This window comes from Ixodes scapularis, unplaced genomic scaffold, assembly GCF_016920785.2.
Source record: "Ixodes scapularis isolate PalLabHiFi unplaced genomic scaffold, ASM1692078v2 PGA_scaffold5__190_contigs__length_132052651, whole genome shotgun sequence".
Lineage (NCBI taxonomy): Eukaryota > Metazoa > Arthropoda > Arachnida > Ixodida > Ixodidae > Ixodes > Ixodes scapularis.
The window spans coordinates 35,440,027-35,467,462 of NW_024609880.1; the positions used below are offsets into that span (position 1 = coordinate 35,440,027).

At 46.9% G+C, this 27,436-nt stretch overlaps 1 protein-coding gene and 1 pseudogene across 1 annotated transcript in view; one reads left to right on the forward strand and one right to left on the reverse strand.

Annotated features, from left to right (window-relative positions):
• LOC8037842 (propionyl-CoA carboxylase beta chain, mitochondrial) overlaps positions 1-3,504 on the reverse strand; it is a 67,642-nt gene extending 64,138 nt beyond the window's left edge. The window contains exon 1 of the mRNA XM_040205990.3: positions 3,083-3,504. Within this exon, the coding sequence (XP_040061924.2) occupies positions 3,083-3,265 (183 nt within the window). The 5' untranslated portion in view covers positions 3,266-3,504. The remainder of the gene's footprint in view (positions 1-3,082) is intronic.
• A 2,692-nt stretch (positions 3,505-6,196) lies between these two features.
• LOC121838114 lies at positions 6,197-11,496 on the forward strand (annotated as a pseudogene).
• Positions 11,497-27,436: the final 15,940 nt, after the last annotated feature.

Sequence of the window (27,436 nt, forward strand, 5' to 3'; positions counted from 1 at the left end):
GTGCAAGAAATTTATGGTGGTCAGCATGCTGAAATACGAACACAACCTCCTTTCGTCTGCCATTTTGCCTGATCAGCGTGCCCCCTATTCGCGACTCCAACTAACTATAGGTGGCGCCACTAATTTTCTAAGATGGCGGGTTTAGTGAGGGTCAGAGATGCGTGACCCTGTTGAGTCTATCTAGTGTGCTGGCTTCACTGAGCGACACAAATTATTTCTGGTAATACGAGGAAGCTAATGTTTTATGAGCGCAGGTCACCTCTTTAACCTGAAAACAAGAACGGTGTTTAGCGTATTAATTACGGAAGGGTGCGCGTTTTAATTTTGGAGCGAAACCGAAACTTACCTCTATTTTGGATTTAATTTCTCGATAGAGGTCTTACTTTCGGATTCTTTCGTGACTCAAGATGTGTCTCACATCGTAATTATTTACTTAGAAAAGTTGTTCGCGGAAACTTTATTTTGTGACATACTGTTCGATCCAGGCTGATATTCGTAGTTGTTGAAAAAATCAGTGCTGATATCTGTGCGTTCTCGCTACCTTTTTCTCGCTCAGATAATTGTCATCGGAAATAATGACAATTATCCCTGCACAAGAATAAGAGAATAATTCCAGTTTTTACAATATGTCCACGAAACGCATAAACTAATAAACACTGCTCTCACTGCAACAACCCAAGACGGAATCCGAGTCAGGCAGCTGAAGTGTGTATGTGTGTGTTTTTATAGCATCGCGTGACGCGTAGGACTTCATATTACATCCAGTGTTTGACTGTGCGTCTATCTTGATAACTATGTCAGAGTTTTTCATATGCTAAAAAGAAAACAGATTTATACCTTTCTGGAAAGACTATTATGGTTAAATAAAGTATTCTCGTGATCTTGGCGTTAATTAGAGGCATACATTGCCGCGATTTGTATTAATAATAATAATCTTAAAATTCACATATTTGAATAAGTAATTCCTCAAGCTCTAATATAATTTGTTGCTTGTGATCTAATTTCAAATGCGCAAAGTAATATGACAATGAAAACTGTGCTAATTATCATCACTGGTTACAATTGCTGCATTTTAATTACAAATAAAATAAAAATAGTCTAAAATCAATGAAAACATTCTAGCTAATGTAAATTAATGTTAATTAATTTTTTATGGAAGGGTGCGCGTTTTAATTTTGGAGTGAAACCGAAACTTACCTTTATTTTGGATTTAATTTCCACAATTAATGTAAAATTACATTAATTGTGGGTAAAGTATATTGTGCTATCAAAGTCGCGTCTTTTGACAATCGGCGAAACGTCCGAAGTCGCCGCCAATATACTTCCAGACCAAATGGCCAAAAGTTAAAATAAGCCTTTTTTTTTTTAATTACTAGTTTTTTCATAACATTTATTGACTTTTGTATTTGCTCGCCGTCGTTCTGTGAATCTCAGCCTTTCCAGTTCGAAGGAACGCCTACCTGCTTGCACATATGCTCACTTCAGCACGTTTCGTTGGCATTGGAAGCCGGTGAAACAGTAGTGAGTTTTAATATTGCGTATACGAGCGAACTCAAGCCCTGTGTGTTTGCGTTAGCTTTGCGCGTTCCACACTGCGCGTGCGCGGAGCCCGAAATTGCGGTCTTGGACGGCGCATGGCGATGAGGCGCACTCACAACGTGGGGCACGCAACTCTAACGCAAACGCACACCGCTTGCGTTTGCTTCTATGCGCAATACTAAAACTCTCCAGTAAGGTACAATTCCATACCGGCTGCAGCACTACGTTGGGACAGTGAAGAGTGTTGTTTGCATTCGGAAACGACATTTCGCGAGCCATGATCGCAAGCAGTTCCGCCATGCCCGCTGAGCAGGAGAATCGGGGGACCCTCACTAGAGCGCTTCCCGTTTCCGCCGCGGGAGGGCGAGCGTCGAGCTGGAGACGCAAATAGTTCACCGGAGTCACGAATACTATTTGTGTTTTAAGAGGAAGGAGAGGTTGTGTTTTTGTAAAAGTGGAAGCTATATAGACCATAGAGACTGCATAATATTGGGAAGAGGGGCAGTTGAAACTTCCCCATTACATCCTTTACCACTGCACCTCGCACGGCCACAGCGTATAGCATGAAATAGAATGGGATGAATATGTGCTTCCCAGTGACTACCTTCAGTTTAAGGTTTTGATGTTTATCGAAGCCACAGATGTGTGCAACTTTTGCCATGGTACAAATTAGTATTGCCAATGGAAATCACACCAACACCAAATCCAGCTGAAGAAATATTAATTCATATAAGTGTTTTATTTTACTTTATCTAGCATACGGTTACACCCGGATATTATTCATTTATTTATTTTTCATAGGAAACACTGTGTGAATTAAGCTGCAAGTTTCGAAGATTTTGCAATCAAACAAAAATAAACACCTATAAACTCCGAATTTTCGGTAAAAAATAAACTCCGAAAAACACCCTCCGAATATGACGAAAAATAAACTCCGACAAATGCGGAATCCTAATCATATCATATGACTCAAAACATTAAAGAAAAATGTCAAGTTTCAGTTCAACCTTTATACAAAACTATAAAAAGTGAACTAAAACGGCTTTCAAACTTTTTTTTTCTTTTTTTTTTTGCTGTGGCATATGGTTGGGGTACGTAGCAGTCAGATGAACATATATAGTCCCTTTTTAAAAATTGTTAGCTTAAGCTTTTTTTTCTTTTTGGTTGTGCGACAGCCAGCTGGTTGGGGAACGTAAACAGGACATCTACTAGTCTCGTTTTGAAAGTTGCTAGCTTAAATTATTTGTTTGTGCTTCCTTTTACAGCCGGCTGTGTCATGCAATTTCGCTGTGAAGTGACCAGCAAACCACATCTTCAGGGAAACCTGCAGCATGCATGGATCAGCCTTTTTACTCATGCACCGCGCGCGCGGGCGATCCGAAGTTAGAAACTAAAGGCTACAGCTCAGACATTTGTGTTTAAGCATGACCGACTGCGTTACGACCGCCGGTAGCTACGTAATGTAACGCAAGGAGTCGTTACGCAGTCGATCATACACAAAGGCAAATATCTTAACCATCTTTGAAGTAGCCGCGGGGCTTACCTTCTTATGCTGCGTGTCGATTCGCTTCTGTCCACCGCCAAGCAGGGCCGCTTTCCGCTTTTCCTCGATCTCCTGCTTGACGCGAAGCGTGTGCGCTACGGAACACCAGCGGCGTGACACAGCGAACGCCGGCAGACGTTTGGCGAGAATGCCATTCATCGCAGAAATCGCCGATGAGCACATCGCGAAGTTGACGTTGCGAAATTCCTGACAGCTAGTTACTGCGAACGTAGAGTGTTGTGCATAATCTTGAAATTCCTACCGAAATTCGGGGACAACGCGGTGAGGTGTCAGCGCCAGTGACTGTAGTGTGATCTTCAAATGAGGCCCCGAACACGGCAACGAACTGGAGCAGACGCGAGAAATAATCCGTTGGCACCGTGGCGAGAACAAAAACAGAAAATGCGGGAGTTTGTGACGTTAGAAGCCAAAGAGACTGGATTGGATACCATTGGATACAAATATTCACGCTGTCGTGAAAGCTCCACACAGTTAGCATCAAAACACACACAAAAGTATACAATAGCATTTCTTTGTAGAAAAATAATTTATGTATATTAATTTTTATTTGTATATTACATTATAAAACGTCTAACTTTGCGGGATGTTCAGTTTCGGTTTTGGCGGAACCGGGATGACGGCAGGCGCCAGTGGCCAGCGCGTTGGCGCGAAGGTGTGATATGAAAAAGACTCTTTAGGTGGCACTTAGTCTGTTCGATTCGGCCAGAAAATTCTGAATTAGTTCTGTCCGAGTTCAGAGGAGTGCAGGAGTCGTGCAGCGGCGGCGCAGAACCAGTGCAGCCGCCGCGCTTGGACTGGCGCTGCGATCGGCTCTCCGAGCGGAAGCGCAGGGTGTCGTCTGCATCTGTTGCAAGGAAACCGCACTGGCTAAATTGCTCATCTACAGCTGGGAGACTCGTCGCCCCTGTGAGGCAGACCAAGTTCTAGGCTGTATAAACATACACACAACCCAATTTCTGTTGATCTGTTGGCTCTTGTTCCTCCACGCCACGTTGTATGATGAGAACATTCGTGTTTCCTTAGTTTGAAAGTATAATAACGGAATCTTTTCTGTGAATATTCTTTATTCGAGTGTACTAAAAACGTTTTCTGCACGAAATGTTTTTCTGTCTGCATTTTTAACGGCCGTTCGGTTCCTGTCGTTTCCATAAGCGTTCGTGTCCTTTATATTCATTTCAAGTCTCTCGAGTTTCGATCAGAATGATTTTGCGTCGGGAGTCACTGGAGGCAGCGCGCGGTCGGTAGCGGTCATTTCGAAGGCGAAGGCCTGAGGATAGCGTTTTGGCCAAGATAGTTATCGACCGTAACTTTGGTGTCAAGCTGAAGCGTTTATTCGGATTCCCAAGAAATACCAGCGTGGAACTACCAAGCCAATGCCGCGGCGTTTTTCCCAGGCCCGTTAGTGGGCGTCCACAGATGCCAGCGGACAAAGCATGCAGTATTATGCTCAACTGCGGTGCATGCGAGGGCCAATGTACTAAATTCCAGACCTCTGCAATGTATCGGAGTCATCAGTATGCATCCAAGAGCAACTGAAGGTGGGGAATATCAAGAGTGCAATACCTTTTCTGTGTCTGTAAGGAAGAATATCAACACTGTGGATCCCCACATAGCATCAAAAAGAAACAATTTACGTGAGCCAATATTTCAACACCTATCGCAGGGATCAAAACCTGCGCAAGCAGGTGCCTAAAACGCTTTCAGAATATCATAATCAAATTCCTACCCTCGGTTATGATCTCAATTCCGCGTCCACCGCGGGTACGTTATCATAAATGAGAGGAAATGCAACCTCCGTATCGGCGTTATTGTTAAACATCGCAGACATTTAAGCAAGAGCTGCGAAAAATGGCACCGCGAGCAGAGACGGTCGAGGAGTGTCGTCTGCTATCGCCGTCTGCTCTTTTCGTCTGCTTCAGCACGGACGCTGAACTGACTCCGGAGCCGGTGCAAGATTTTGAGGAACCTGAAGTCTTTCAGAACTTGGACGGATCGAACGCGCCAGTGCAGAGGCCGTGCAACTTCCTATTGAATCGAATACACCAGTTCCTGCACTGCTGAATTAGTTCAGCAAGTTCAGGCGAATCGAACAGACCTTTTATGTTGACCTGGGTCCTTCGTGTTATGTTGCTAACTCTCATTTATTCGTCTACTTGGACAAATAAAGGCACGAAAATAACAGTAAAAGAAAGCCTAGTGCGGCCTAGTGTGACGTTTACCGCTATGGTTTACCCATGGTTTTGGCGCCATTCTTTGAGCTAGCCGCGGCACACACTATTGGCCAGTCGTCACGTGAAATATTGCTTTCGGTTTTGGACTTCCGCTCGCCATGAATTTCCCAAACGCTCTCTTGGCGGGGAGAGGTTCATTGACTCCGTAAGTGTGACGTCATGGGTCCAAATAAACCGTTGCTAGGGTCGTTGTTATGGACAAATACATGTGGCTAGGTTTCGCCACGAAAACCGGACCGTTCAAAAATCTGGAGTAGGATTTAAACTTCTAAAAATCACAGATATAGAAAGCGTCAATGTCATATATGTTTCGACAGAAGTGTGCCGGTAATCGCTTGTTTCTGAAATATTTAAGGGTAGGGGCAAGTCACCGAGCGACCCATCGAGTTACCGTCCATTTTCCATCACATCTATCCTGTGCCGCATCCTGGAGCGAATAATCAACAGGCATCTTCTCAACCACTTGGAGCGCTTCCAGCTCCTTCCACCAACCCAGCATGGGTTCCGACGTTCTCACTCTTGCGAGACCGCCCTAGCAACTGTGTCTCACTACGTTAGTGACAATATGGATGGCCTCCTTCCCATCGACGTGGTCCAGCTGGACTACAGCAGCGCTTTTGACACGCTGGACCACAACTGCCTTAGTAGGAAGTTGTCGGATTGCGGGGTACAGAAGGCAGCTTAATTGTTACATTGGATTGATGCCTTCCTCGCTGGTCGCAGTTTTAGCGTAAGGTACAAGGGTGCTGTATCGCATACCCTTTCAGCCCCCTCGGGTGTCCCTCAAGGGTCCGTCCTTGACCCAACACTCTTCAATGTGTATGTTCGTGACATTCCGCAGTCCGACAGGCTCTTCACCATCCAATACGCCGACGACACTACTTTGGCGATGTGCATACGCTCCCCCGATGATCTTGCCGCCATGCAAGCTCACCTGGACAAGGTTAAAATCGCGCACAAAGAGACGAGGACAAACGAGGAAGGAACACGGAACACAGACAGGCGCGCTTTTAACGTTTGTCCTCGTCTCTTTGTGCGCGATTTTAACCATGTTCAACGTTTACCAACTCGCCCAACTTAACTGCTCTTCACCTGGACAAGCTGGCTGTCTGGTCTGCCACTAACCCTTTCTGTGTCAGCCACGACAAGTGTGCCGTGGTGCGGTTCAGTTCGTCCAGGAAGGTCGAGACGCAACACTACACCCTTGGAGGACTCCTTCTCCCACCTGTACAGGAGCTCAACACCTTGGGTGTATCATTCACGCTCTCATTCGATTTCAGCTGCCATGTGGCTAAGGTGGTGAGCAGGTCTCGCAGGGTACTGGGATTCGCGTCTACATTTTCCCCGCGTTTTGGACGGGAGACCCTGAAAACACTGTACACGGCTCTGGTACTTCCTCGACTGGAGTACTGTTCTTATGGAGCCCTCATCAGATACACCTCGCTGAGCGCCTAGAAAGTGTGCAGCCCGCGCGACTCGAACCTTGGCCCGCCAAGACCATTCCTCTGACTACGATGAACGCCTGCGGTCTCTTGGCTGGCACCGCCTGAGCCACCGACGAACAGTGGCGCGTGTCCGACTCGTTGCTGTTGCCGCTGGCCCTTCGCTGGCCGGCTCGTACCTACACTCTAAGAAAAAAGGGAGGAGAAAGGTAGCAAAAGCGACTGTTCCTCCTTGTTGCGGACAAGTTGCCCAGAGAAGGGAGGAACGGCAGTTCAGATGAAAGCAGGAGGGTGAGTTCCTCCTTGTTCAGTTGGCGCAGGGGTAGAACATCGCGCTACTGACCAAGTGGTCAACGGTTCGGTCCCCAGAAAAGTCGTTTTTTTTTTTTTTTTTTTTTTTTGTAAATTTTTTTTGTAAATTTTTGTTTACCAAAACACACATAAACAAACCCAGACCGATGAAAGGAAAATTAAAGTCCTTATTATTCTCCGAGACGTTTTCCTCCTCCAGGCAGACCGGAGAAAGCTTTCGCCCTCCCGACCCATCTTCTTTCGGTTTCGTTTTTCGAGCACATCGCGCACGTTGTTTAATAAATTAATGTTGAGTTGATTGAGCTTCAGCGGCAGCGAAGGCCGCCTGTAATTCCGTCTTCTAGTGCAAACGTGCAGAACATTTCGGTTGCATTGACGTTTTTACCACTAATTTTATCAAACGAGCTAACGAAGCCGCTAGAAACAGCGAAGTTCCGGAGCAGTGCCAGCAGCGCTACATACACTGGGTAAGACGGCCAGAGACGGCCGTCTCCAATTTGCGGGACGCACGCGGAACTAGAGCACTATATAGCTCCTACGGAGCAGAGTAGCGCAATCCTTTGAACTCCGTGTTTTGCCGACAACATGGCCGACAGAGCGGATTGGCGCGAGTCACGTGGTACTCAGGGTTCCAGGAGGCGGCCCGCCCTATGGGAGAATACATGGAGATCGACACAACACGGCTGATTAAAAAATGAGCGGCGAGTTCACACTTTTCAAAACTAGTCTGTCGTGAAGTTAGTAAAGCACTAAACATTTTATCAAAATTTTAATAATATCGGATGCGTGTGAAAATTTTGAGAACGCAATTTCCAAGGCAATGGCGTTTGAAGCAGACGGTTTTTGCTCGCAGCGGAGATGGGCTTTTCGGGTTGGCCGGAGCGGGTCACGTGAATGGTGTGACGTCGCCGTGTCGTCTGCTGCATGATGCCGCTCAGGCAATTTTTTTAAAAAAGTCACGTCCTTGTGGGGCACAAAACTTAGCGAAAGTTATTCTAAAATGTTCCATTATTATGTCAAAAACGATTGCCATTCCGTACATCCCCACAATACTGAAGAAACAATAATTTTCTCACGTCCTCCATGCATTTCTGACCGCAGTTGGAACCTCCGGGCGTTCGCCGCTAGTCGCCGAGATCCGAAGGAGCTATATAGTGCTCTACGCGGAACTACAGCCACTACAGCAGCGAAACCACGAGGAACTGTGTCGACGTTTTCGACGTTATGGAAATCGCGGGAACTGCGTCCAAGGAAGGCAGGTTTTCCTGCCGGCTGCCTGGGTGCCTTCCGTGCCGAGTGCCAACCGGCGTTCAACGTGATTCTTCTGCGTGTCAGCAACATCGTCAACGTGGTTCTGTATTTCTTCGTGTCAGCGACATCGTGATGGCAGTGTTGTGGGTTGTGAACAGAAGACTGGAATTATCGCCGATGTGACCGTGTGTTCGCGTATCAGTGGTGTAAGAACAAGATGAGATGACGTAAACTGTCGGGCATTGATGCCGCTGGTCGGGCCGTTATCGGAGGGGCCGGGGTGTCGCAGGATGACATTCCGCTTTACATTAAAGAGTTTAAAACCACTCGAGGGATTAGGTGCAGTCGATCGACGTGTGGATAGTCATGTTGGAACGCTGGTCTGAACGGTAAGCTCCTATCGTACAGTGGCCAATGTGACTGTCGGTCCCCGAGAGCGATTGCGCTCTGGGGAAAAGACAACACTACGAAAGTATGACGGAAAGTACGTATATTTATAATGGAAGTTTAGCATAAAAAAAAAAAGACAGGCAAAATCGAAAAAAAAAAAAAAACGCTATCCTTTATTTTACTGTTTAAATATATTACGGTTCCTGTAGAAACTGCCCTCTAAGTGGCGCGCTGGGATGAGCGCTAGAAGTTTTCGAGCTCGCAACGGCGCAGAAGTCGCGGCTTTGACTGCATTCAAGTTGATCGAAAAGCGATTTCTGTGCCCGTGAAGCATCACTTCCAGCTGAGTGGATATCTGCTCTAAAGAGATTAATTCAAGACGGCAATTGCAGCTTTGCGCGAACAGCACAAATAGAAAAACGAACACTACAATATAAATACTGGCTACGAAGGGCCATGAGGGAAAACAAACTCATGGCTTGGAACCACATTGGAGCGGCTCGATTTATTGGCTTTCAAATAATTATGGCATGATCGAGCGTCTTCTTTTTAATAAGAGATTCATCCCCTGAGCCATTAAAAATAGCCTCAGATGTATGACATTGCTGGAAAAAAATGAACATGTTCGGAATATTTTTTTTTGCTTAGGGAGTCACCGAAATATTCCGTACGTTTAAAACGACAGTCACCTAGCTGTGTTTGGAGATTTATGTTTGTCCTTTGTCCCTCTTGTTACCCTTCTCCAGGGATTATTTTCATCATTCTTGTCCAGCTCGCTTGCACCTTTGCATTTAATTGCATTATAATTATAACCTTAAATTTGCAAGCTTATCCCTTGTTGGTGTTAGACTGGTGGCAGCTGATAAAACCCGTTTGCTCTACTGACGTCTAACCCCTGGTTAGCTCAGTTGGTAGAGCGCTCCACCTGTAATGGAGAGGTCCCGGGTTCGATACCCGGACCAGGCGGATTTTTTCAGACGCTCACCAGTCACCTAGCTGTGTTTGGAGATTTATGTTTGTCCTTTGTCCCTCTTGTTACCCTTCTCCAGGGATTATTTTCATCATTCTTGTCCAGCTCGCTTGCACCTTTGCATTTAATTGCATTATAATTATAACCTTAAATTTGCAAGCTTATCCCTTGTTGGTGTTAGACTGGTGGCAGCTGATAAAACCCGTTTGCTCTACTGACGTCTAACCCCTGGTTAGCTCAGTTGGTAGAGCGCTCCACCTGTAATGGAGAGGTCCCGGGTTCGATACCCGGACCAGGCGGATTTTTTCAGTCGCTCACCAGTCACCTAGCTGTGTTTGGAGATTTATGTTTGTCCTTTGTCCCTCTTGTTACCCTTCTCCAGGGATTATTTTCATCATTCTTGTCCAGCTCGCTTGCACCTTTCCATTTAATTGCATTATAATTATAACCTTAAATTTGCAAGCTTATCCCTTGTTGGTGTTAGACTGGTGGCAGCTGATAAAACCCGTTTGCTCTACTGACGTCTAACCCCTGGTTAGCTCAGTTGGTAGAGTAATGGAGAGGTCCCGGGTTCGATACCCGGACCAGGCGGATTTTTTCAGTCGCTCACCAGTCACCTAGCTGTGTTTGGAGATTTATGTTTGTCCTTTGTCCCTCTTGTTACCCTTCTCCAGGGATTATTTTCATCACTATAAAAGACGGAAACGCAGGGCTCGGTAGTAGTGATCGGGGTAGTGTGCTGTTTTATTGATGTTTGTTTGTGCCATGGCGATGCCTGTGTATGCGTTCAATATATGTTGACCTGATGTTTGTAGGGTTTGTAGTGTGCGCAACGTGTCTACATGTGTTAGAGATTCCGAAGAAAAGGAAACGCGATTATGGCGTAAGGAAATAAAAATATTTTTTTTGTAAAAGATGAATTGGGCGGTACCTAGCGCCACCTAGCCTAGCTACGTGCGATTACTCTGCTTGACCCTGCCATCTGGTGGCAAGCGATTTAACATCCTTTTACGCTACGCGGCTACGCCATAATTTCGTGTTACCGTGCTGAGATAAGCCAAGAGGTTGCTTCGGATTTGCTTTTTTTTGAGAGCGGCTTTTGGTTTTGCGGGCGAATGATTTTCACTCCTCCGTGATGTGCGGTTGACGTACCTCGTTGGGTTGACGCCACGGTTGACGAAGGAATTGCGGCTCGAGTAGGACATAAAGTGCGCGAACTGAGTGCCGGTTGTCTCCGTTGAACATCGCAGTGCTGACGATGAGAAGACTGAGTGACTGCATGCTTTCGAAACGTAAGTTTCTTTACCTGCAGGGGTAAAGAAACTTCGGAAATAAATACAGTTCGCGGAAAGCTCGTGTTACGTTTTTATTTCCTGCTCCTCTAGCTTCGTGCAATAGACTTAGTGTTCTCGTTAAGCCTTACCGAGCTCGATTTGCTCGATTCGTAGCCGCCATAATGAGATGCAGTCGACGGAGGAACTTTTCCTCCCCTGCTTAAGGGACGAAAGTTTCTCCCTTTCTGAAGGAACATATGTGTCAAGAGCGTTCCTCCCTTTAGGGAGGACTATACTGACCCTTTTTTCTAAGAGTGTAGCATCAGTTCCCCGTATCTCTAGCCGGACAGGCTGTCCTATCCCTCTCCGCGCCCGCACCCGGCGACACGAAGCTTCATTGTTCCCCGCCGCGGTGAGCTCATACCTGTCCTTACCTGAGCGCACGCGCCCGCCCCTGCCGGGGACTGGGGACGAACTCCGCGGCTTCAGCAGGACTGTGTCGCGTGCCCTCCGAGCTCAATAACTTTGTGCACCTACCATTTCTTCCTCCCTTTCATTTGTACATTCATCATCATCATTTCACCTGTTAACAACACACAGCCGAGGAGGCAGCCAGCACTTGGTTGTACGGGCTGCCTCAGGCACTCGGCTGTTTGGAAGTTGTGCCATTAAACACCTTGAACCTTGAACCTTACGACTGCAACTTCCGGTCCTCAAGATGCTTGCAGCAGACGACGAATGCAAGAAGAATGCCGCCATCCACACGGCCGCCGGCCAAGCCGGCGCCGGCGTCTGAATCGGGTGAATAAAGACGATTTTGTGATATTGCATTTGTTTGAAATATAATGAGTTTCAGACATTTATAACAATTCATAGTGGGGTGCGATGCAAAATATGGTTTATCGGAAGTCCGAGCGTCAATCGAGATGATCGTCTGCTAAAAGATCGCATTGCACTTGTGAGAAAAGCACTTCAGGCGATCGGTAGAGATCCCAAATTTTGTTTGCGGACGCGCTATTGCGGGGGGGGGGGGGGGGGGGGGGGGGAGGGGGAGGGGGAGGGGGGGGGGAGGAGGCTGCTTCGTGCCTGGCTGTAACCATCGCGTGGAGAAAGATTCTTACAGTTTCTTTAGATTTCCGCAAAATACCAAAACACATGGATAAAAAAACATAAGGTGAGTTTATTACAGAATGTACTCTCATCGGCGGGTTCGATGGAGATCTTCACCGAAAGAGCACATTCACTAAATTTAATGTATACAAAAAACACACACAAAAACACCAGCGAATTGCGATAGACATGCAATATTTTAATAACCTGACAACCTCAATAATAATTATAACAAACGACTTACCTCGACGGCGTACGATTTGTTTCTCATGCTGGCCTGCGCTACGCCGGTAATGCACTTCAGTCGTCGTCGTAACTGATCTGCATGACGTGGTTTGATTTTACGGAATTTTCGCCCCTCTGAACTAAGCTGGGTTCTTCACAAAAAAGAAAAAAAAGAAAAGAAAAGCAGATTGCGGAGGCCTCTGCGGCCATGGCGATGCACTTGCTTGTGTTGCTCGTTTACCGACGCAATTCAATGAAGACGCCCGCTGCAACAGAGGCCAGCAAATCTATCGTGTCGTCTGCTACCAAAGCAAAGCGGAGTGGAATACTTCAGAAATGGCTTTCATCCTTGCAATACGACGCTGAGATGACTAGAACATCTTCATAATTAGATATCAAGACGTTAGGTTGCTTACAAAAAATTATTTACTTACTCATAAGCGAAAATACAGGGTGAAACAAGGAGACGCCAGGGCAACTCCGCTTCATTTTTGGTTTTGAAAAAAACAATGCAGTCCTCTTCAGTATCGCCTAGGAAGACCACACGCCAAATATTACGACGCAGTTCTGTCTAAATGTTTCTTAAACGGTCCGGCAAACTTTGCAACGCGCCAAGTTGCCGAAATCGGCTGACTCGAGCGGGCGAATTCAGGCACCACCAACAGCGCAGTCAAGGCTACGGCATGGGCGGAGCCAACATTGAGCTAAACGTCATCATCATGGCCCCCTTTTGCTTGTTTTTACTTTTCCGAGCGAGCGTAGCGCATGACGTCAGCAACGTTGCCTCTCAGCAACCTCCTTGCTCTCGGCGCTCAGCGGTGTCCACGTGATTGGCGTACGCGCCTGCGCAGCGCGCTTCTTGGGAGCAGACCAACCGCCCCACCGTTTATGATTATTGCCTCTCGGAGTTTCGTCCACACTATGGACACCACGTGCGCAGAGTCGCAGACTTATGCCGCAGTTGTACAGACCATAGAGTTATTATAATGTACGCTAGAGGTTCAACTGGCGCTAGTGTATATGCGACTTCCGTGACGCAAATTGAAGCAGACAGCAACCAGCCTGCATTTGCGGTGCTCCTGTGCATTCCTATGGGAAAACGCGCGTGCATTTTGTCTCTTCGCCGGAAAACAACACTGAAAGCTTTGGTTATTTGGGTCGTACCGAATAGTATGTACCTTGATTAACATTCTAAAAGTGTAATTGCTTTAGTTAGCGCACTTTTCTTCATCGGTGAGCGATGTTTAACTTTGCTACATTTCAGTCCGAAACATGTATTCCGCAGCAGGTGCGTAAAAACAAGCGACGATTCAAAGCAAAATAACAAACGAAAGGAATAGAGAGTAGTGTTCAAGGCTCGCCTGCATCCCGGTGACGCTTATATATTGCTAATAAGCCAGTCCTCTCACTATGTGAAAATGACCCCTTCGTGCATGAGCGGATAAAGACATTCAAAACGTTAACAATAAAGTACGTGGGCCGTGAAAAGTGTCTCTTCGTATTGTTTTATCTGCCGGGCACCTTTAAGCCTGCATGCACTTGTTCTCAAAGATTTCGAGCGTGCGGGTGATATTTTAAACGTAGAACAAGCATCTTCGCGCAGAACAGAAAGAATAAAGCGCTACTTACTTAAAATCGGAATATATTACGTGGCCTTCAATTTATTTTGATCATGCATGCACTGGTGGTTACTGATCCAGTGTTACTGAGTAGTTCTTGCCGTCTCTCTTGGCTTTCCAGATGTCCTTCGTTCGTTTGGCACGTATATCCCTCATGCTGAATAGCGCCGACGTCGTGTTCGCGCTAACAGTGTCCGACAGTGCACATAAATACACGTACGAAGCCGTTTTAGCACCGTTTTTAATGCCACGAATTTGAAAGAAAAACGCAGTAACTGACCAATTATTTCATCTGTGTGACTGAGAAATGTTCCAATGCGCCCAGTACGCACGAATTATTCGTGATATTTGCTCTTATAATCGAGCGCAGAGAGAAAATGCACTCGTTTTTTCCCATAGAAATGCATTACCGGAAGTCAATTTCGGACTGGTTGCTGTCTGCTTCAATTTGCGTCAGCACACTAGCGCCACTTGAACCTCTAGCGTACATTATAATAACTCTATGGTACAGACGTCGTCGAATGCCGTAGACACCAAAACGTGGCGAAGAGTGCGGTGCAGACGACACTCACGCCTGCCGCACGCCCGCCCCCATCCCGCCCGTCGTTGGGCCGAGGATCACGTGACATCTCGTACCACGTGATGGCCATGTACTTGGCGGCCCGAGGCCAATGTTGCCGGACGGAGCCGAAGTTTCGGTTTCGATTTCCGCTCGTGTTTAAAATTAGATTTAAAAATATATATCCCATTTTTCGCGAAGCAAACGACGTAGTGTCTTTTACTCGGGCTTTTTAATTCGAAATCACTCATTAACCCGAAATCTTCGGAATTGAGCGGAGTTGCCCTTTAACCTATCGCGCTACGACTTTGTGCAGCGTTGCCCACGGATGGTGCATTTCTTTTGTAAAATTTGCAAAGAGCGAACTTACTTGAGGAAAAAGTAAAGAAAGAAAAAGGCTTAGCTCCTATGGAAACGCAGCGAAGCCACCGGTCTGCAAACAACACGGCGCCGTTTCGCACGGGAGACAAGAGATGGCGCAACGAACGCCGCCAACGAACGAGCATACGGCGCCGAGAGCCCGCGTCTTTAGCAGACAATCTTTTCGATTCAAAAGCGGCGCGCGTTCCGCAGGCGGCGACAGTCGCAGAAACAAAAACAGGCGCGGTAACAACAAGGAACTGGCGTTCCTTGTCTGCTAAAGACGCCGGCTCTCGGCGTCGTCTGCTCGTTCGTTGGCTGCAGTTGGCGTCGCGACCGCTTGTGCCATCTCTCGTCTCCCGTGCGAAACGGCGCCGTGTTGTTTGCAGACCGGTGGCTTCGCTGCGTTTTTATAGGAGCTAAGCCTTTTTCTTTCTTTACTTTTCTCTCATGTAAGCTCGCTCTTTGCAAAGTTTACGAAAAAAATGCACCATCTGTGGGCAACGCTGCACAAAGTCGTAGCGCGATAGGTTAAGAAACCGAATTTTCCGGTCGATTTAAAGAGCCTGGCGTCTCCTTGTTTCACCCTGTATAGCCTCGTGTGGAGTCTCCATGCATTAGTCCCTAGCAACGGTTTGTTTGGATTCAGACGCCATGTTGTGACGTCATCACTTACGGGGTCAATGGACCTTTTCCGAGAAGCGTTCTGCGCACGCGCGGGCGCCCAACGCCAAGCGGTGGAAGTCGGAACGAAAAATCGAGGAAATTCGGAAGTAGGCTGTATATCAGCGAGTAGAACACGTAACTGCAGCATATATATAATTGTGTTACACAAAAAAAGAATGTCGACGGAAAGGAAAACACGACGTTTGGGTGGACGCCACGGATGCCCCTCTTTAAAGTCGCGTTGGACAGGCGCCGCTGCTCAGAGAGCGAAGAAACTGGTAGGGTAGCTCCCATTATCGATTGGTAGCGCAGGTAGGTCACTTCCTCGATTTTTAGCTCGTGCACCCACCGCCTGGTGCCGTCGGTATGGGGAAAAGGCTGGTGTTGCTACAGCTGACCGCTCTCGCAGCGCTCATGCGCGCATTATGACGGGCTGCTGCGCCTACCGGTGTAAAAGTCGACCGGAGAAGGGCAGAAAGCTTTCCAGTCTTCCCCTTGGAAAAGAAAACGAAGGTCGGAGGGAGGTATTGGCTTCACCGAATCGGCCGAAAGGACTTCAATCCTATAAAGCCTCAAATTTATGCGAGGTAGGTACTCCGCAGCAATGCGGGCAGCGTCTGAAATATAATACGATGAAGCTGTTGTGGCGTTGATGCTATACACTTCATTTTACCGTAAGCGTGAGCGGTGTAAGAGCGAACCGGAAGAGCGCGCACAACACTGCCTGCTTGCGTTGCATGGGCGCCCGTGCCGTGCAAGTAAGCGTCGTTCAAAACAGCATGACCATGCGTGAGCTATTGAACATTGACTTCACTCAGTGCAAGCGGTGAACGAGCGCTCATCAAGTGTTCGCGTGCGTGCTCGACGTGCCTGCGCCTCATACTGTTTCGTACAAAGTGCATGTCTTTTTCGACGGCAGCGTGCGGTCCGCTCACCTCGTAGCGTCAATACGTTCTCCTTCGCTCGCAGTCTTATTCAAAGCAAAGTGCAAGCAAAAAGAACATTTGAGATCAACCCCATACTTGCGCCAGCAGCTTGGACAGCGCAGATTTCATATGCAGGACTTTCGCAGCGCAGGGGCGGATGCAAGAATTTCCTGAGGGGGGGTCAGGTGTTGGTCAGCGTACACGAACCCCCTCCCCCTCTTCCTTGTTTTACGCCCTAAATTTTACACATGTAAAAATCAAGAGAGGAATCAGGACGTCAGGACCCCCCCTCTAAACCCTCCCTGTTCGCAGGTTAACCTAGGAATTGCCAAAACGTGTTTGAGATGGCATTACATGATGTGCTTGCAATTAAAAGTTGATCTCATTCAAAGATAACAATGCATTCGATCGCAAGCAATATATCTCCAGCTCATAGCTGGATATGCTCACGTCACGGGTTTATGTTCTAAAGCTAGCGGCATGTTAAATTTCCTTCGTCGCCACTTTTGGCAAATTTCTGCAGACCTGAAAGAGACTCTATCTCTTTCGTTCGACCGATTTTAGAATACGCGTGTATTGTGTCGGCGCTCGCCCGGCGGCGCCTTTCGCGCTGCGGGCGCACGGATACTGACGCGCATATTGTTGCCCTGGATGGATACCCACTGACCTCGGATTTGAATCTTCATATAGTATGTAGCTGCCGACCCATTGCACGTTGGCTCGGCATCTGGATGCGCCTGGCGCTGGTGTGCTTGGTGACAATACTTGGACAACTCGGATACCGCTTGCCCGCCGGAACTTACCGATGCACTCAACACTGGATACTGTGCTTGTGCTTGCTGTGTGTGTGTTCCGTGCACCGCGTTTGGTGACGACGCGCGCCTTGCATTGTCTGTTGCAGTCGGCGGCAGCGCTTCGAGAGTTTAGGTTCTCCGCTCCTGTCGGACTGCCGGCCGGCGCTCGTACGGCGGCGACGTTCGCGCCGCGGGCGCACGGACGCTGACGCGCCTATCGTTGCCCTGGATAGATACCCACTGACCTCGGATTTGAATCTTTATATAGTGTGAAGCTGCCGACCCATTGCAGTTTGGCTCGGCATCTAGATGCGCTGGTGTGCTTGGTGACAATACTTGGCCAACTCGGATACCACTTGCCCGCCGGAGCTTCCCGATGCACTCAACACTGGATACTGTGCTTGTGCTTGCTGTGTGTGTGTTCCGTGCACCGCGTTTGGTGACGACGCCTGGACGACTATGTGCATCGCCGGAATTACCGCTGCGCTCACCACTGGACTCTACAAAATATTTCGCGCGATGCCCTTAGCCGTTACAAGCGAGAGATCATAGTGATTTCAGACCCAGTCCGCCTGGGTCTGAAATCGCGACGATCTCTTGGTTGTAACGGCTGAGGGCATAGCACGAAATTCTTTTGTAGAGTCCAGTGGTGAGTGCAACGGGAATTCCGGCGGTGCACCGCCTGGGTCTAAATTTGGGGCTGGAAATGCGCGGTTCCAGGCTGGATACAAACTGGTGCCCCAATTTTGGGTCTAGGCGGAACCGGCATTTTTCATTCTGGCCTGTATCTGACATTTTCGTACGGGAAGGCTACAACCGGTACGGTTTGGAAGAATTCTCGTGATCTACGAGCCACGTTGTCACATTTTAAAGCAGAGAGATTGAATATAACTAGGCATTGCTGAGAACAAAAAAGTAGGCACTTACCGGGAGCCACCAATAATTGTGCGTTCTGCATAATAAATAAAAAAGAAACTCGCAGTTTACGATATGTTAGTTGCAAAGAACCGTGAATCTTTAGGTTGCCCAGCACATGGTGCGAAGCCTCCAAAATACGTGGAGGTCCAAGATCCCCCGAGACCTTCCTGACTTTAGGCACTGACCTGGACGTTATCCAAGTGTGCACGTAGAGGGGGCGGGGGGGGGGGGGGGGGGGGAATCCGTGTCTTGTTTTCTTCAACATAAGCCCCGATAATTGGCGATTTTAGCTCGACACCGAAAAACACCAAATATGTAAGAAAACATCAAAAAAAAAAAAATGACACCGAATGAAAGAAATACTTTCCATAAACACAGAACCTTATTTGTAATTTCCACAGTGCTATGGAAAGTCACGACAGCCGGTTTTTTCAACAGTGTTGGAGTTGGGGATTCCAGCGCGCTGATATTGGATTCGAAACACTGTTCACACAACCCTAATTACGATAGAATACACAGAAATAATAAAACACGTAAAGGACGAACACAGACACACACAGTTCTTTCAAACCTGTTTACCTAATTACGATGTTTCCTGACCAGCTCGCGTGTGCACCGTCTCTTCTTGCAATTCCTGAGTGCAGTTAACAACTGTGAACGACTTGCAGTGACAATGAGGGTTTCATCGTTTATTGACTGCTTATTTGCGCGTGCCTGTGAACGGCATACGGTTTCAGCGATGTACTATTTCGAGGAGGCTGGATCCAGGGCCGTAACCAGGGGGGGGGGGGGGTTAGGGGGTTCTGACCCCCCCCCCCCCCCCCCCAAAATTTTTTTCTGGGTACGGCCCTGGTCGGTGCACTGGCAGCCAGCCGATTTTAATCTCCACCTCTGCGCACGCGCAGTGGCGCCGGTCGGCTACCGGGTACCAAACCGGGACCGGTTCTCTGGTTTGCTGTAACTCTCCATTATATGCCACCGATGCACATGATTCATAGGCGAAAATAAGACAATAGACACTTTCAAAATGGCCGCCGTTGTCCCCGAAAACCACCCCCGAAATTTTTTTCTGTGTACGGCCCTGGCTGGATCAGTTTTATATTTCGTGACTTTGCTCTGCTCACTACGTTGATCAGAAACGTAACTCTTTTTATCGGTTGCTCGACATTACTTTCAAGGGGAAGAATGAAATCGCGGGCTAGCTAAACCCTGAGCATACCTATGCGGAGCGCAAGTTCGTCTGCTTTTTGCGCAGGGGTGGCAGTGACGTCAGAACGCCGCCCTCTGATTGGCTCTAATTGGAAGGATATGTAGACCTCACTGCCTGCTAGCTGTCATTGAGGTCCACTTACTGCTCTTCCCATCGGAGCCAATCAGAGCTCGGCGTTTTGACGTCACTGCAACCGCTGCGCAAAAAGCAGACGAACTTGAGCTCTGCGTAACCACGAGACAGAATGTAGGGGAACAACCTGGCACAGACGAATGTCTCCGAGGCAATGCTGTCTGTCACCTTTTATGCCCCTAACCCTTCTGGCTTCTCCCAGGGTTCTAGCAAACAGTTTACTAGCGAATGCATCTTACTCCGCAAAAATCAAATGACCTTGGAGCCGACAGCTTTTGCGCAGTTAGAATGGCTGGACGCGCTCAGCCTCGAGGATTTCCACTTTTAATTGGGAGGGGTGGCTGCCACCATCTATACCGTCGGGGACAGCCTTCGAGCCAGCGGAGATTGCTGCTTCTGCTGTCATGGCAAATCGAGTATTTCGGTGCGTTCTCTACCCCTTTTCCTCCGCGCAGCACGAAAGCGCGCGTCATGGGGGGCAGCATCGGTGCTCATGAGTGTGCTCGGACGCGATCTGTCGACGCCGACGGGAAGGCTGTAGTGCCGTAGACGTGCCGTCTTATGCCAATGAACGCCGTAGAATGTATTTTTCTACAGTCGTTGACAGGTAAGAGTTCAAGGAAAGCTCCTCCCACCGCTTTCTATTTCAGCTGGGGGAACGCTATAGGAAGGAGGCGACCACTCCAGCGTACGCTCTCCTGAAGTGGAACGTGCTGGGAGGAGTTTTCCCTGAACCCTTAACCTGTCACCGAGTATAATAAAGTGTTTGGTTCTCATTTCATTTCATTTCACCTTAAGTCCAGACGCAGACGACGATACTAATGGGACCAATTACAGAGCGCCACAAGGGCACCATAATGATGTTCATCATGTTTCTGTATGTGTTTTAGCATCGCTGAACCAATCATGAGCAGAAAAGGCCCAGTGACTTGCGCTTTTGACGCTACTTGGATGGTCCTATTAGCGAGTTTTAGAATAGGGGGCCCCAGAGCTTTGGGTGCCCCAAACAGCTTGGGGCGTCACAGTGCGCCTGCAAAGAACTTCTGCGCATAGGCATTGGGACGCCCCAAGCTGTTGGGGCACCCAAACCTCTCAGGCCCCCTATTCTAAAAATCGCCATTAGGGACTTTTCGTAGACCGCGTTGCCCCTCCGCTAAGCGTTCCGCAACGAAGTTGCTACTGGGTGATTTCAGATAAGATCGACCAAAGGGTGGCTGGTCGACATTTTTAAATCAACTGATGTTTTTATATGACATTGTCTAGTGTCTGGTATAAACGAATCCACACTTAGTTTCGACCAGAAAAAAAATTTGGAGACAAGAAAAATCGTAAGGCAGGGAGAGGTGGACAGTTGCAATAACGCGCACTGATGGAGGGGGCAAGTTTGAAAGTGAATAATTAAAACAATAAAATTAGGAGAATTTTAAAACTTTTTACAAACAAACTATGGGTACAACTTGCTTGTAGTATAAAGTAATAATATTTATTAAAAATTTATTTAGTTTTCTAAAAATTGCCAAACATGCCTGCTCGAACGACAAATGGCAAACTTTGGAAATCTGTATCTCATGAAATAATTTAATCATTATTACATAACTTGCAGACATTATTTTACTAATATATGGCTATTATTGAAAAATAAATAAGGTATCTGAGTGACACAATAGTTACAATATATTTAGGCAAACATGGGAAAAAAATCAAACAAAGAAAAATTCCAATGCGAATAAAAAAAAAAAAAAAACACCACCTTCGATTTTTTTTTAAATTTGGGTACCCTGTTATACTCTATTTCGGCATTCATTTCTATTAAAAACATGTTGCATCAGTGCATTATGAAAGAAGAAACAACTCCCCAAAGTAGGGTCCTTTTTCAAAGCCTACACTTAGCAGTGTCCTATACAAGAAGTGACTCTGAGTTCCAGTTTCATGAAACTTGCACAAATCTTTTATATACATTTATTCAGATGAGGTCATTGATAAAAAAAGCGATCGGTCACACAGTAAAAGGGAGGAGAAACTATATACAGCATTTTAAATAAGCGTACAAAGTGGTATCATATTAGAGACTAATGATTTGAGAAAAGATGATGCAGTGTGAAGTTGTACCTTCCGGTATATTTTACATCTAGAGTAAAATAAATAACTTTACTTCCACACACAAAAACAAAGATATAATAGTAAGATATTTAGGTTGGCTGTGTATTTACGATTACAAACAATTTCAGGTGACGGATGCCATAGTGCCTAACTGGAGCAGCTTCGATGCTCTCGGTGTATGAATGAATCGTGGCAAGCCGATATATTTTATCCTGCTCGAGGATAACATTTTGGGATTTTTTTTATAGTGATCAGATAAAAATTATTAGTAACCACCAACAAAAACAGTAGGTTAAATACCCCGTGAAGAAAAATGGGATAAATAAGATGTCCCTGCATTCAAAATGAGCAGTCCTTGGGAAATCAAATTCGGCACTTTACGCTAAGGTTTTCCTCGCTGTACCCATTTAATAAAGTTGCTTCCAAGCAGATCCGACTGTCCGTGCTAGATATACGTCACAGGTCCCTTCTGTTGATGACTTGCTGAGCCGCCACGCGTGCCAAGACTGAATGCCAGGGAAGGCGCGCACCGTCAGCCACTCTCCTTTTTTTTGTTCACGATACCGACCAACCTCATTTTCGTCCAGATATACAAGATGCACGCCTTTCAGTTTCTTTGATAGAACGCTCACCATTGTCCTGCCCGTCTGAATTGCGCTTACTGAACGTTCTCTCAGGTTGTTCAGCGTGGCCTGGTGCTTCACGAGTCCGCCAACTCCGTCACATGCATTTTTCCCATGTCCAGATGCAGAAAATAACCACTGGGCTTGTAAGCAATCGTCCTTTGCAAATTGGTGAAGCTGGTAGCGATTCTTGAAATGACGGGCGGCGCCGTCACTTACGTACGTCACGTACGAGTATACCGCAACGTTGTCTTCAACCCACTCCTTCACTTTTTCTAGAGCCAAGCAAGCGTGAGCGGCGTCGTGACACAGGTCCTCACTGATGATGGCAAAGCTGTTTGTAGATTTTCTTGTCGTCACTACACATGTAAATATCGAAACTTGTTTTTTTTTTTTTTCCAGTGATATGCTTGCACTTCGTCAGGAAGCACGATGGTCCAGTTTTCAGCAAAGTCAAAATGAAAGACAATGCTCCCGCGTTGCATGCACTGTTTTTCATCGTAGATCGCTTTACCTTGCGTTTGCCGGATATGGTTGTGAAGTACCCAACTTCCAACCGTCACTTGGATGACTTTTAGGAAAGTCTCAGGTTCCAAAGTTTTTTTCACAAGGTCGCCGGACTCCCATGTTGCAAGCACAATCTCTTCATCCTCCGGGATATCAAGTTCCTGGAGTGTAAGAAACTGGCCTTTTGGGCAGTGATCACAATCTCCTTGAAGGCACAGTTCTGTTGCTGGGTCGCACAGAAATGCCGAGTTCATTTCACCAGTGTTGAATGTTGAGCCTGTAACGTTCTCTAGAGCGGCAATACAAAGATAATAATTGGCGCAGCGCACACAAACGCACACTTCCTGGTGTGGAATACATTGGACCCATCTAGGGCGCAACGAATAAAATTTCGTTAGCCCAACGCCGGAATCGGGAGGCTTGTCTTTGTATATACGGAAGGCCTCTCGTATTGAGCGTGTCATGAAGCGCTTTGGCACGAACGTTTTCTCTCCGTTGAGCATGACAGAGATGACGTCCTTCTGGTTGGGACTTTGGCGCGAACATTGTAGCTCGTCTTTCGTGAAGTACTCTAGGGCAGCAGACAGGTTCTCAGGGCTCACCTTGCACCTCGTGTAAGGATCCGGCTCATACCACACGCCATGCTTTTCCTTGAGTTTTCGGGATTTACTGATGAGGTACATTGAGGCGTGTGGAATCATCTTTTGAACCTCATTCTTCGTCAGTGTTGACGGCAGGAGTGTAAGCAGTTGACAACGTTCCCGGAGAGAGGTGGCGGTTTCAAAGGCCTGCCGAAAGTTGTCCACCCACTCAGTGCATGTGGAGCATGTTGGTTCGGACGACCCCGATGGTGCGTCCCTGTCGTACGCAATACGTAGCCTTGAGCGTATATTCTTGACAGCAACCTGCTCCAGTTCTGTCTGCTTTCTCTTGACATAGGCAGGCCTGTCCCGACTTCTTACGACGCTTGGTTGTCTCAGCGGCGACACATCTGTAGGTAGTATGCTGCGATTTAGATCTTCAATTGCTTCTTCAGCTGGCACAAATATGTCAGGGCACTGCTCTGAGCTTCGCATCGAGATCTCCTTAGTGATGTGCATGAAGCAATGGTAGCACAGGTAGTCCGTCGCACTCACTTTGGTAAAACAGTCAGGTGGAAGAATTTGCTTCAACGAGTTTAGGTCCAACTCGCCAACAGTTCGAAAATTCCGCTGCTTTGGTATAGTCTTTTTGTGTTTGCAAAAGTAATCTGCACAAAACACTCGTTCGGAGCTCCAGGACGTCTTCATAATGTATACATAAATAATAGAAATGAAACCCCAACTGATGGCATATAATTGCCAAGTGAAAGAACTACTGGGTGCACAAGTGACAAGTCCGAGGCTGAGGAGCTCACTCACTGCAAACGTACATTTGAAAAGAGAGGTCACAACTGAGGCTGTCGGCAAAGCTTGATCCACGTCAAAGGAAGAAAGAGGGAAAGTCTCCAGACAAAAAATTGTGGTCAGCGGCCTTCGAAAAAGACTTTCCGGAATCGCACTGTCGTCCCTCCACGCGCTGATATGAAAGCACCCGAGCTTCTACCACGTGGTTCATGACACAGCCTGAGCCATGTCGGCGACCGGTTCGCGAGGGGTTGGCGGTGGGGTTACGTTGATGGTCACTCGGATTAGCCCTTGCTGTACTGAGCTACCGCCTGCAGTGCCTTATCGCCGGCTGGTGTCAACAACGAGAACACACACACCCTGTCTACACCAAAACTACAAGCGTTCACCGCACACGCGTCGCCGCCGCTTTAAAGCTTTTGTGAAATTGCTTTCTTTTGCCGCGGAGAACCGCCTTATCTTAACTACGCGCCTGAAATCCTTCCAGGCGGGCGTACACAATATCAAGCGTTTCGAGAAATGCCCGTGGAGTAGAACTATGGGAAAATTCAGAGCCCGCGATGTCGATATCGTCGCCGTTGTGTTAGTACGCCGTCGCGTACTGCAGTCCCCCGTTGGGGGAGGGGGGGGGGGGTCTTACTACGATAACATGGCGACAGCGTTTACAATCTATGTATTTACGCGAGGCTCCAGTATTTGGGGATAATGCTGCCGGTTGGTGTGCCCCTTTGTGCCTGATATTATCGCCCGTGACGCCAGCGAGTGAGATGGCGACAGGCATGACTGCTCAGTAAACAGGCGTCGGCGGCCATGTTTTGCTGGTTGAAGCGAACCCCCTTATCCTTGACAGCGAGCGGGGAAATGCGAAAAAAAGATTGTATCGGCCGTTTTGCCAGAACTAGCGACGAGTGTCGTCTGCGGTTTCCGGCAACTATTTTGCCATAATCGTGAGCTTAGCGAGGAAATGATTTTTGCTAGCCACAGAACACTACCACGCAGAAAGGGAATGCTTGAACATGTTTTTGTTCTGGATATGTATCAGGGATATATAAGAGAGAGAGTGAGAGAGAGAGAGAGAGATGAAGGTAGAGCGGAAGAGGGAATAGCATATAGTGTCGCAGGAGAATAAAGTAAACAAAGTTCCTAGTGGCCGATGGCTGCATGATCTTTTCTCGGATCACTAGTCCGTAATATGATACCTCTTTGTACACAGTAGTTTCTCCTTAATTTAAGTGTGTGAACGATTTCTTTAGTTATCATTGGCCTCATCTGAATAAAAATATATAAAAGATGTGTGTTGGTTTCATGAAACTGGAACTCAGAGTCAGTTCTTGTATAAAACACTGCTAAGTGTAGGCTTTGAAAAAGGACCCTACTTTGGGGAGTTGTATCTTCTTTCTCAATTAAATGATGCAACATGTTTTTAATGGAAATGAATGCCGAAATAGAGTATAACAGGTTACCTAAATTTAAAAAAAAATCGAGGGTGGTGTTTTTTTTTATTCGCATCGGAATTTTTCTTTGTTTGATTTTTTTTCCATGTTTGACTAAATATATCCTAACTATTGTATCACACAGATACCTTAGTTATTTTTTAAATATTAGCTATATATTAGTAGAATAATATCTGCAAATTATATCATAATGATTAAATTATTTCATGAGATACAGACCTCCAAATTTTGCCATTTGTCGTTCGAGCAGGCATGTTTGTCAATTTTTAGAAAAATAAATAAATTTTAAATAAATATGATTACTTTACATTACAAGCAAGCTATACCCGTAGTTTGCGCCTGAAACGTATCAGAGTTCTCCTAATGTTATCGCTTTAGTTATTCACTCTCAAGCGGGCCCCCTCCATCAGTGCGCGTTAATGCAACTGTCCACCACCTCATGCCTTACGATTTTTCCTGTCCCCAAGTATTTTTTCTAGTCAAAACTAAGTCGTACCAGACACTAGACAATAACATATAAAAACATCAGTTGATTTGAAAATGTCGACTAGCCATCCTTTGGTCGATCATATCTGAAATCACCCTACTGCGCCTGCGCGCCGATAGCCTCGACTGTGGAGTTCCCGCTACCGTAGCGGGTTGCGGAGGGCCTCGCGGGACGGCGAAAAGGATCTACGAAAACTCCCTATTAGCTGGTAGCGTCGGCTGCGTTTTTCTGCTTTCCTCACGCGTGTCTGGGTACTGACAGTGGGATTTTGTGGTGTGTACTAGCTTTAGATTCTCAAACAACACGTACATGTCTAGCGTTGAGACTACAGCGTAAATGAAGCATTTTACAAAATATGCTACTTGTTTTTTTCTTTTGGTTCACTGTTTCCCCACAGCTTTGGTGTTTTTTCGCCGTCGGGCATTTGCACATTGTTTATGCGCCGAGCGAAGTAGTTCTCGCAAGGTTTGGTTGTCAGCGAAAGAAACGATGGATTTTACGTTTGAACCGTGTGCGTTTTGATCAAACATCCAGTAACTCTTACGTGCACATACATCTTAGTTCACTTCCTAAAGGGGAAACGGCTTTGCGAGGTGCCGGTTCCTTTAGCTACGTTTCTTGAGATAAAAATGAGTATAACGAATTGATTACATGCAAATATGTATGTAACGTGCGCATATGTGCTCAGAAACTAAAAGGAACAACTGTTGCTGGATAAAATGACACTATAGTCAGACACAAGCTAAGAATACGACAAATAAACAGCACCACCTTATCATCGAACTGCTCCACGGACCAACCGGAAAAATCAGAACTGCCATGACGAGTTATCTGGTGTTTTGGCTTGTAGGAGAAAAAGGCGTTGGCTCGGCCTAGGAGGGTAGGGGCGCGCAAGTGGAGAGCGCTCAATTTCTGGAGCTGTTCGAAATTCTTTTTCTTGTGCTTGTGCGTGTATTCAGCCCGTCTTTTCCTTCTTGTGGGTGAACAACATGCACCCTTCTCGTGGCTGAACAACATGCACCGATTTAAACTGACACAGACGTCAGCCCGACGTGTGCCTCGGAAGCAGACTATATGGTCACTGCGGAGGAACACTGGCTAGCAGTAATGAGACTATGGGAGGAGCTGCATGCGCCCTGTTAACTTGTGACTGACTTTATTACCCCCCAGTCGCACTGCAAAATTAATGTAACTTTCAGCGTATGACATTAGCCCGGAACCTCGTTTGTCTGTTGCCTCACAGGAACATTTAAAGACGTCAGCTGAAAATTACATTCAATACCAACTGAGTTGGGTGAAGTCATTTGCAGTTGCCTTCGGACTAACTGAGTAATCTGGACTGCCAATACTCAGTAAATAACAGCATGTGAAATGATAATGACGAAAAA